The sequence below is a fragment of the Gallinula chloropus genome, assembly GCF_964237585.1.
Source record: "Gallinula chloropus genome assembly, chromosome: 3".
NCBI classification, from domain to species: Eukaryota; Metazoa; Chordata; class Aves; order Gruiformes; family Rallidae; genus Gallinula; species Gallinula chloropus.
The window spans coordinates 40,220,262-40,232,003 of record NC_140087.1 but is presented as its reverse complement, the minus strand read 5'-3'; the positions used below and the strand labels follow the sequence as shown (position 1 = coordinate 40,232,003).

Sequence of the window (11,742 nt, the reverse complement as noted above, 5' to 3'; positions counted from 1 at the left end):
CCCTGCTGTCCCTCCTGTATGTCATCTGATGAGGGCAACACCTGCCCAGGGGGATGTCCCTGCCACCTGCCACACCAAGCTGCTCTCCCAGCTGTAAGAAAGAGTGGTTACGCCCTGCTGTGTGGCTCCGGTTTCTCTCCAGAAACACAAGGGCTCTGGCTGTGTCCAGTGTGCCTCAGTCATCCCCAGCCAGCAGCAACCTCCTGCCTGGCCCGTGCCTGCTGGGGGGGCGGTGCCAGCCCCCACAAATGCCCTTCCCCACCAGGCGGGCAGAGCGGTTCTGCCCTGGGGGAGGACAGGGCACCTCCTGGCCGCTCCCGCTCCTGGCGTGGTCATGGCCAGCCTCTTTCCTTCCCTGTTTGCTTTCAGGGTGTTCATCTCTGCTGCTGTTGGGAGCAGCCAGGAGGTCAGTCTCGCCCCGCAGTTCACGGAGGCACGACGGAGGAGGAGGAAGGCAGGTGGATGCCACTTGCTTCCCCACAGCACCCTACTTTCCTCCCCCTTTTCTTTCTCTAGGCACTAGAGGTATTTTTTTCTCCCTCTCCTTTTCCCTCCTGTTCTTCTCTTCTTCCCCACCACCTGCTAAGCCTCAGTTCCCTGGGTGTCTTTCCAGCAGACAGGAGGGAGCCATGCCCTATCTGTATCGGGACTCGAAGCCGAGACCACCCGCACTGCCCGCGGCCGCTCGTGCCACCCATGGCTCAGGGAAGTCCTACGAGGAGCTGAAGCAGGAGTGCCTGCACAAGGGGGTCCTCTTCAAGGACCCTGACTTCCCCGCCTGCAACTCCTCTCTTTTCTTCAGTGAGAAGCCACCTATTCCCTTCATCTGGAAGAGGCCCAGGGTGAGTATGCTGTTCTCCCCTTTCATCCTTCAGACACCTCTGTGCTTTGAGATCGCACCAACTGTGTAGTGTGTTCAGGGAGATGTGGAGGTGAGGTGTGGGGGGAAACCCTTCCCACCTCAGAGCCAGCAGCATGGGGTCAGGATGTCAGCCACAAAAAGTTCAAGCTATGAGATGAGAGGGCTGGAAGACTTCACTCCATTTTTCAGATGTAGTTCGTTGTATGGCCACACTTTATGCATGTCTATTTATGTGCATACATAAACAACTTGTGATCAGACTTCTCTTCTACATTATTGCCAAATAAAAGCAATGTTTAGATGAATGTAAGAGAACATGCAAGGAACTAAGGGTAAGACACATTACGATGATGTTCTAACTACATAAAAATCAAGTGTTGTTGATGTAGGAAATTAATAATTAAGGTTAAACTTTAAAAATTCAAACTTTTTAACTTTTAGAGTACAAGACCCTCATACTTGCTTGCTTCCATCATGAAACACAGAGATTATGAATACATGCCATGGTTACTGAGCCATTCAGCAGTAGCCAAGGGCTTGATGAATATCTCTTAATGCATCTTGCATAACAATCATTAATAACACAGCAAGAGCCCTGAAGCTTCACTAGTCACATGCTTTCAGATCACAAACCCAACATCACTCCAGGTTCTTTCTCGCTGCTTAACATAATAATGAATAGTCACTGAAAATGTGTGGCTACATTTCCTTTTTTTTCTAAAGACTAAGGTTTATTTTCTTTTTCTTCATAGTCTGAAAGCTTCTCCATTAGTAGAAAACTTTCCTTTGGTGACACTGATACCAAGGGGAAAAAAAAGAACAAAATAAGCTTAAAGAAAGGTTTATATTTTGGCTTAACTTAATCCATAATGACAGGCATTCAAATGCCTCAGCATCTGATAGTTAGCATAATGCCACTACAGAGCAGGAATTAAAGCTATTACTCCAGGACAAGTTTCAGCTATGAAAAAATAGGATTTCCCTACACATGTTAAGTGCAGCCTCTACAGATACTGCTGCCTGCCTTGCCTACCTGTGCCCAAAAAGCCAGGTGGGCTGTGGGACTGCCCCCACAACAGAGGATTGGGCTGTGGGGCTGAGATGTTTTTGGTATGACAACTCTTGAGTGCCGTGGGACATCCAAAAAGACAAGTCCCTGCAAGGCTAAATGAGAAAGAAAGGTTTTCCCTTGGCAAGTCATTAAGTGCTGTTACGTCTATTTTTCCCTTTGGGGCTTCACAAGAATTAAACTTTGCTGTAAAATGTGACCAGGAGCAGCTGAGAGATCGTGTGTCCTTGTGTGTGGTACCCAGAGACAGCGGAGAGTGGCCTGTCTGTTGTAATTGTCACTCCCTTCTTCAGGATCTTTGTACACTGAACTGGAAACATTTCCAGGATGAGTAAGTTACCTGAAATGGGATCTGCCTTCATGCTCCAATTCCCACTATGTGAAAAGTTGAACTTTTGTGAGCCACACAGTGACAAATAAAGCTCAGGGGACGCTGAGAGGATGTGTAAGGACAGGGCTTAAGTTATGCTCTTTTCTGGCTCCTCAGCATTTAAGCTAAATCAGGCTAATCTCTATTATCCATCAGGAACAGCATCAAAATAGAGGCACTCTAACACCACTTCACATTAACACTTCTTACTTTGCAAGTGGGATATAGGCCTGGAGCTTTCCCGGGTTAGTTGCCACAGCTCAGCTGGCAAAGCTGTGGTGCTGGAGAGGCTGAGCACAAGAGCACAGCCTCTGTGTAGGGTACCCATGTTCAAGATGCTTCTCATAGCCACTGTTTTTTACCACCTCTCCTACCAACACTTTACAGTAACTTGGATGAACACAATACATGCAGATAACTGCAGGGCCAAGTAATGTTAGTAATGTTCAGATTTACACCCTGTTAGAGCTTAATCTTTAGTAGTGAGAGAAGGCTTTCTCACTATTTCATCATGCCTATACCTGCATGCATACACATTTGTATGCGGCATGAACAAGACCCTCAGCTAGCCCTAATCTGTAAATCTCCCACTGCGATCCCTGAGCTACACGGATATGCACCAGAAGAATATCTCGCTTTCCATTTAAGTCTGAAGTGCACTAAGACTCAGAAAGACACAGTGATTTTGTTTAGCAAACCATTTTAATTACAAATTAAACCTTTGAAACTGTACCTAATCAAAATTTTAGAATAATCTCATTGTGTTTCCCCTTTTCCCTTCCCTTCCTAATCTATATCCAAATTAAACTGCTGGGACAAACTCAACAGCCTAGTGTCTGGGAAAGTTAGACATCTAAGTTGAAGAATGAAAATAAAAAAAAAAACAACCAACAAAAAAAGGAAAGACAAACATGTTTTACCAATGCCAAATGAGTCAATGGTCTGCAAGAGGAAGAAGGAAATTCTCCTAATATGAGCAGCCACTGGCAACTGGTATGGAACCAGGCAAAGTAATCACAGAAATAAAGCCATCTAAACAGCCTCACCCTCAGCCGTTCTTAGGCCCCCACGTACCTCTTCTACCAATATGAGACAGAGGCACAGGATGCATAGCATCAGGAGAGCCATGGGTCAGCATCTTTCATCTCCCTGCAGATTGCTCGTCCCCATTTTCAGGCAATATTCTTGTGCAGACGAATCCTTAAAGTACGGTATGCTGTGTGTGAATGCAAGACCCAGCCCTGGGTTTTGTCCTTGAAGATGCTGAAAGACCTGGTATATATTATTATAGCACCCAGTCTGAAAATCCCTTTCAAATTAGTATTATTTTTGCAACATCCACTCAAAAAAATAGGGAGTGTGCTTTTCTTTTCGTAGCGGAGAACGTGGCACAGCTGCAGTCAAAATCCTTTCAATTCCTTTATATTGATTTTCTTTTTGATTATTTTTGTTTGCTTTAGACATAGGAGATTGAAGATATTTTTCCCTAGGTCAGTTGCAGAGCTGTGCAATGAGCAATGAGCCATGACTGCAGCGTTCAGATCCATGTCTGTGGACAGGTTTTTATCTTGTCCCTGAATTTCTCTGTAACAGCTAAACAATAGTTCGTGCCACGAGAATTGTTTTCCCCAGGACCAGCAATGCTAAAACAAGGCGTGTTACTAAAGCACAGCCCCTTTATCAGCTGTTGTTCTATTTATGTCTGAAGCCAATGAGCTATGTGTGTTATTGTTCGCATCCAGTCTCCACAAGACCGAGTGTATTTAACAAGCAGGCGGGCCAGGTGAGGAGGACCTGCTCTTTGGTTTCCTTTTGCCCCACTCGCCGGAGACACTGCGTGCTGTGGTGCCTCCTCCCCAGGACACCTGTGGCTGAGGCAAACCTGGCCACCACCTCCTCCCCAGCAAAGGCAAACAAAACCCATGCGAGCCAGCTTCCTCCTGAAAGTTGCCTCTGAAGGGCGAGCTTTGCAGGAGCCGTGCCAGCCCACTGGGGGCCATAGCCTGGGAGCCAGCATCCCCTGCTTCAGCAGAAGGTGCAGGAAGCTGAACAGAACTATCAATGTCCTACCCTGATGACCTCACAACATGCAGTGAGACGAACTGAAAGCAGTTTTCTTCTAGGCAAATACAGGCATTAAATGACTGAATGTGTTCTATTTCCCCCCCCCCCCTATTTTTTTTCTGCTGCTCACTTGGGGCCTGCTCCATGCAACACAATACATAGGGCAGATTGATTAACATATTCCTCTAGTAATATATTAAATACCCTCTTCCTCCCTTTTCTATTCAGTTCAATCAATTCAATTTAACTTACAGTTCCTGGGAAAGAGGAGAAAAGAGGGGAATCCCTGCCGAATTTTTTTGTTTACCACTGGGATTTTTCTGTCTAGCTCTGGCACTGGCAATTGACCTGAGCCAGTCAAATGCATGCTTGAGAACTGTTTTAATGCCAACCATGAGCATCAGTCCCTCTGACCTCTGAGTACACAGGGTGGGTAGTGTTATCTCCTCCTAAAAAACTAACTCATAAAACAAACAAGGCTGGAGCCTGTCTTCGCTGTTTGCTTATTTGAGGAGGAAATGGTCTCATGGTTGTCAGACACTGTATATTCTGGGTATTGCCTGCAGATAAATAAAGGGCTCACCAATGCATTTAAAGGCAAATTGCCAATTTTTGCTTTTCCAGCCACTATGGGGAAAAAAACCAAACCCAAAACCCCCACAACAATTAAAAAAACCCCAAAACGTTTGGCCAGGATTGTATCCTAACATTGAGATTCTGGACTAGGATGTGCTATATTTTAACAGTTGCCTCCAGATGAATAAAGAATGCCAGCTTTTCATTAGCAGCCAACTAATTATGAAAAAAAAAACCAAACAAGGATAGTTGATTCTTTAATTGCCTTACGTTTTAATTAATTAGCAAATATTCCCCATATAGTTTTTTGTGGTGGTTACACTGCTGCAGGATAATATAGCTGGTGTGGCACATGCTGTGTTGCACATCTGGGCTCAGACTGGGGGTGATGTTTTCCTTTGCATGTTCTAAGTCATTTTTCTGTCTCTCTTGCACCCTCTCAGGACATTGTCAAAGACCCCAAGTTTATCCTTGGAGGGGCCACAAGAACTGATATTTGCCAAGGAGACCTTGGTGAGTGATTTCCCCCTGGGTGGATTGATTCATGTCTATACCCCATGAGGAGCAGCAGGAATATCCTCACACACAAGGACATACTGTCTCCCTTGAGCCGGTGGGAGCAGCAAAACATGAGCCCATGATCATGTTGCCCATAGCCACCTCATTGTTAGCACCCTCCCATCCATGCCAGGGACCATCCTGGTGCAGTGGGATTCAAGGTCAGAGCAGGAGCCCCACATGAGGGTACTGTGAGCTCAGGGGAACCTTTTCTTCATGAGCACCTCCAAACTGCAGTGCAGGCTGCCCTGGCCAGGCAGGAACATGCTTCCTGGGGACACACAGGCTGGCTTTTGGATTTCAAGAGGGGTAGCAGCTAACTGCCATAACAATTCCTTTGGCCCCTACACCACCTCATTCTGCTCTTGAAGGGAAGAAAATGAAGATTTCCCCCCTGCTTCTCAATTCGCAGGTGACTGCTGGCTATTAGCAGCCATAGCTTCTCTCACACTGAATGAAAAAACACTAGCAAGAGTGGTGCCCCTGGACCAAAGCTTCGGGACAGATTATGCTGGAATATTTCACTTCCAGGTAAGATGAATATCTGGCACAGCATCAACACATTTCTGAGCTTTTGGTCATTACACATCATGGTCTGCTTTGCAGTGGGGTTGCCAGTTATTGCACAGGAGGCATTGAAAAAAAACAGGGATTGCTGAGCTTACAGTGCTATTCTGTTTTGAGGGGCAAACTGGAGGCTTGTATCAGCCTCCTACAGGCACTTGCAAAGCCACTTCTGTTCTGTTAAGAGATACATGGCTTTAGAAAACTTTTCCTATTTTCCTGGGCACTCAAACCTCACTTAGGATGCAAAGCCTTAAAGGAGTTAGACTGGGATCTGTAATACACATGTGCCTTAAAAGTGCCTTGAATCATTTGCCACTGGTGTAGCTACGAGAGTGACGTGATCCAGACAAGGAGCTACAGTACAGTTCTACACTTCTAGTCCTTTCTTAACACAGAGCACAGTGGAAATGAATAATCTACATATGACTTCTAATCAAGTCCAAGATTGTCACTAACTTACAATTAGAAGTGTGGGGACACCAGAGTCCTGCATGCATGGAAAGACATGCTCTCAGCAAGCTCACGATGTCCTTCCTTTCTAAATAGTTCTGGCAGCACAATGAGTGGGTGGATGTTGTGATTGATGACCGATTACCCACTTTCAAAGGCCGGTTGGTTTTCCTGCACTCAGCTGAACACAATGAATTTTGGAGCGCCTTACTAGAGAAAGCCTATGCCAAGTAAGTCACACTGCACATATATAATTCACTATTTGTACATGCATTATTCACAATTTGTACACACATTATTCACAACCCCAACAAACAGCTCATATCTAGCATTTTTTGGTGGTGGTGGTAGGGTTTTTTGGATTTGTTGCTGCCTTGATCTAAAGACTTTATGTCTATCTCTTGTGAGCTGGTCCAACTTCCAGCACATCATTAGATACAGCCCTAGCTGACAGCAACAGAATTGGATCAAAGCCTGAATCTTGACATTTGTGTCTCTGCTGAGACCTCCACTGATAGTTCTGGATAACCACATTTTTTAATGGTGTGGCAGGTAGCAAGCCACTGACACGCAGTGATAGTCAGTCCTTGCCAACCTGACAACTGGCACTAAAGATAGAAAAGCCCTGGGCTTTAAGGGCCTGGAGAAATGAGAGAAATAAAAATGCAATGAACAGGGAAAGCAGAATGACCCCAATACTCCTCCCATATATCCTGGGTACATTCTGGGGTACTTCTGATTTTCATGCCATTGCTGCTCACACCCATGTGAGGATGCTCTCAAACATGGGTACCTGCAAAGTTCTGAAAGCATGTCTCATGGTCAGCATGTGTTTTCCAGGCTGAACGGCAGCTACGAGGCTCTGAAAGGAGGCAGTACAATAGAAGCCATGGAGGATTTCACTGGGGGCGTAGGAGAAATGTATGAGGTTAAAAAGGCTCCTGATAATTTCTACGAAATCCTAGAGAAAGCTCTGAAAAGATGCTCAATGGTGGGCTGCTCTATTGATGTAAGTAAGAAATGGGCTCTGAATTTCTCAACTTGGATTTCTGGTTTCTGCATTAAGATATCCTACTTTTTGAAGACTGGTTGAATTAATGATAAGTAGATGGATATGCACTTATCTCTGCAAATAATATCTATGAATTGATAGATTGGTAATATTAATACAGTGCAGTTTATAAATAGTGCAGTTGTTTAAAGAAAAGAAAAAAGATTAATCACTTTTCAGCAGCAGGTGATGGGCACTGTATTTAATGCAATAATGACAGGAGTATGAGCATTCAATGAGACTGAAGTTTAGTTTCTGACTTATGTGGTCACTTAGCATTAAAATTTGCCATAGCTTGTATTGAGAACTTACTGGTTCCAGAGACTACAAAATTGTGGGTTTTTCAGCAGTAATAAGACCTGTGAGGACTTGGGGGACTCAAGAAAATTTTCAGGATCAGTTTGTTTGTAAACGGGGGCCGGGACTTAGGGTATATCCCTAAGGATATAGGGTTTATCCCTCCAGAGGCTAAAAGCTCCAGCTTTCCCTCAGAAAAAGTCGCTGGTGGGTAGCAGCTGCATAGGCTACATAGGCTGCTCTGCCATTGTGTCTGACCCAGGATAAAACAAAGTGTCCATCTGTTCTTGGCTTTCTGGTGAAAGATGCCTGAGCTGTTCAATAGGAAGAGTGAAAGCCCAGTGGCTGTTCCCTGCTGACTGTGCTCAGTGGGAAAGGCAGTTTGGAAACAAAAGTGTGCCAGTTTTCTCCACCAGAATGTGGAGGTGGAGAAAAAGGTTTCAGAGCAAATGAAAAATCCCACCAAGCACAAAATGTGCCATTTCCCTTTCAGGTGACTTGTAACAAAGGCAAAGGAAGTGCCCAGGCTGCTGGAGGAGAGGCTTTCATTTGCCCTCTGCCCAAAAGCCTCATCATTGAATGTTTGGCTGAGCTGAGGGAGGCGTGTCATCTCAAACCCACTGCCTGTCTGAATGAAAGCAGGACTTTTCCACAAGCTTGCTCTTTTACTCAAGGCTGTGACCTCAACTTTGGGGTTCGGTGTTTCCTGATTTGAGTTTCCCTTTCTCTCCAGATGAAGCTTTCCTGCTTGCAAAGACTGAGCAAATATTTACTGGAGTGTGATACTCAGCAGGCTGATGGGACCCATCATTGCCCCATCTATATCTTTTTACAAGGAATGAGATCATATCAACATCTGATCTCAGTTTGAGGGCACTTTTTGCTATCCCTTAGCTGACACAAACTATATTTGAATGGGAGTTGAGACTGAGATCCCAGAAATGTATGTTTTGTTAATACAAAATCCCTGAGGCAGAGAACGTATTTCAGCCTTGAACCCCCTTATTTTTTCCCTCTGAGTGAACAATGCTAAAAAAAAGAAATCCTTTCCTTAAAGGGCATCATTGTGTCATCACTGCCTGCACTGAGCAGACAGACAGGCTTCCTGTTCATAGTGCTGGTTAGCCACTGACATCCCACCTGATGCTTGGAAGGGATGAGGTGGCACCACTTGCAATCTCGTGCCGAAGAGACACTCACAGTTTTTTCCCATATTTCAGACCAGCAGTGCTGCCGAGTCAGAAGCCAAAACCCCCTTTGGCCTTATAAAGGGCCATGCTTACTCCGTGACTGGCATTGATAAGGTATGTTCAGCAGTGTGGGGCAAGGAGAGACCTGGAGAAAAGATAAAGCAGTGTTCCCATCCATTTTTCCCTCCCACATCGCCCACGGCATTGCGCACCTTTTGCCCAGCTGCCGCACCAGCCTGCCCAGCCTCCGTGTGCTGGAGCAGTCCTGCTCCCCAGCTACTGATGCTTGGTATTTTCTCCATTTCCTTCTTCCCCAGGTGAGCTATTTGAACCGGCAAGTGCAGCTCATAAGGATACGGAACCCCTGGGGACAGGTCGAGTGGAACGGCCCTTGGAGTGACAAGTGCGTGCGCTGTCCCCTACCTGCTGGTCTCGCATAGGCCAAACCCCAGCTGCTGCTCCACAGCTAGTCCACAGAAAACTAAACCAAGAGTTTGCAGATGTGTAACAGTGCTACTGCCTTACTGAGGTGTTAGTGATTTGTTGGTTTGGAGTGGAGTGATTTTTTTGTGTATTTTTTTTCAAGTCTGTTGCTTTAGTACCTGTAACACAACATCCATACTTTGGCCTACAGCAGAGAAGTTGGAAACTGATATTAAATTATCCCCTTTAAGTAGTTTATGAGCCACTAGCTGCATTCACTGTTCTGGGTTTCTAAACATGCCACAAAATAGGCAGGTACCTTACAGGTTATATATGACCATTAAATGAGACCCTGTCCATGTGGTACCCACCAAAGTTGTGGAAGGACCTCAAAATACAACAGGATTGGTCTGAAAACCAGTCTGGTTTTGCTACAAATGGTAAACAAAATGTAAATGATGCAAAAGAAATAGTAAAAACTACCATTACATTCTCCCCAAACATACACTTTTCAATATATTTTTGCACATATGCATGGCTTCATTTTTGTTTTGATTTCTTCTAAGCTTTTTTTTTTTTTCATTCATACAGATGTAGAGGAGAAGAGCCATAACCTGCCTGGCCCTTTAAACCTCCCACTTGGGAGGTTTTCTGGAACTCGCAGTGCAGAGGGGCTCGCAGGTCAATGCAGAAATCTGCATTAACTTTTCACAGTGGTTGCTGGAAATAAAAACCTCAATGCAAGCTGCCTGCTACTCCTAGTTTATTATGTCAGATTGGAAAAGCAGTGGAGCATTTGCAGTTTTTTCACAAAATTCTAGCAGGTTTTTGTATGGGTAAATAAAAAGGCAAAGGTTTTACCAGGAACTCCGGTTATTCCAGCAAGTACCTCTGTATGGGGGGAGGTTTCCATTGACTCAGTTCTGAAGAAACATCTGGCCCTAAATTATTGACAAACTTGAGGATATGGTGCGACAGACAGAAAACAGATTTAAGGAGGTCTGTGACTTACCAAAATCTTACCAATAACCTTATTATACCAAAGCCCACACCTGACAGCAGTCCCAATGCTGAGTGCAGGCAATAACTCATTCAGGACCATCCTGGAACAGCTTTGGGATCTTTGGCCTTATCCTGCTTCCAGCTACGTTAGTTAATAATTCTCTGTGACCATGAGGGACAGCAGGATTCGGGAAACCTCTTAAGTGCAGCTGTGTTTGTGGAGAAGAACTGCTGCTGCTGTGACATCCAGTTGTTCTGAGACAGGGAAAATTAACTGCCCCACACCCAGGGTAAAGCTTGGTTTTGTTTTCTTGCAGCTCTCCAGAGTGGCGTTCAGTCAGTCCCTCGGAGCAGAGACGCCTGTCTCAGGCAGCGCTGGATGATGGAGAGTTCTGGTAAGCCACAAGTTTTTTAAGTATGTGGCTGTAGTCAGAAATCGAGGTGTGAGTGGCCAGAGCAAGCAGTAAGAAGCCCCTGTGTGAGGAAATGCTCAGTTTCTGCTAGGAGAGGGCAGGTAGAAAGTCCACTTGGTTTTCTGTGCGTTTCATGTGTGACAATATCTATTTTAGTAACAAAAAGGGTTTCAAAAGTCAGCTTAGTTTCTGATGTTTGAATATGTCAAACGCTGTGTGTCCCACATGAATGTGGCACCCTTTAAATCCTTCCCATGAACAAAGGCAGGCTCTGCAGAAGGGAGCACTGACCTGCACTGTAGCACATAGGAAAGGCCTCCAGGGTTGATGCTGGGCATACACTCAGGGAGTCCTGAGAAGCAGTATTACTTGTTACTTGAAGTGAAAGAACACCAAGATATGTGTGAAATGATGGAAAAATTTAAGAAAAGATGGGAAAAAGAAGTGGTGGAAATTGCTTTAGAAGTGTGAAGTGTTCTTCATGCCAAATTCACAATCTCAGACAGAGCAGATGGCTGACTTGCACATGATCCCTTCCCCCCCGGCCCAGTATCAACTGTGCTGTGCACTACAGACAATGTGGTCACATTTTCTAGGGCCAAATACTCATCCTTCTTACACAGGCAAATCTAGAGAGGTGTGCAGTGGGGTTAGCCCAGATTTTTCCTGCAAGTGCAATCTTAGGCCTGAAAAGAGATTTGAGATAGACAACGCAGCACATTAAGTCACATAAAATTATTTATTCCAAACTTTGATAGCTCTGGGAGGAAGTAGGTCCAGTGGCTGATCCTATAGTTACGTATTCTTACATAGGATATTTTGAGCTATTTCTCTATTGACATTGAAAAAT

General features: G+C 45.0%; 1 protein-coding gene across 1 annotated transcript in view; it reads left to right on the top strand.

Annotated features, from left to right (window-relative positions):
* Nucleotides 1-629: 629 nt before the first annotated feature.
* CAPN9 (calpain 9) overlaps nucleotides 630-11,742 on the top strand; it is a gene marked incomplete at both ends in the record, with an annotated part of 28,083 nt that continues 16,970 nt past the window's right edge. The window contains 8 exons of the mRNA XM_084261924.1: nucleotides 630-842; nucleotides 5,385-5,454; nucleotides 5,912-6,030; nucleotides 6,613-6,746; nucleotides 7,357-7,525; nucleotides 9,085-9,168; nucleotides 9,372-9,457; nucleotides 10,797-10,874. Coding sequence (XP_084118050.1) covers nucleotides 630-842; nucleotides 5,385-5,454; nucleotides 5,912-6,030; nucleotides 6,613-6,746; nucleotides 7,357-7,525; nucleotides 9,085-9,168; nucleotides 9,372-9,457; nucleotides 10,797-10,874 — 953 coding nt within the window. The remainder of the gene's footprint in view (nucleotides 843-5,384; nucleotides 5,455-5,911; nucleotides 6,031-6,612; nucleotides 6,747-7,356; nucleotides 7,526-9,084; nucleotides 9,169-9,371; nucleotides 9,458-10,796; nucleotides 10,875-11,742) is intronic.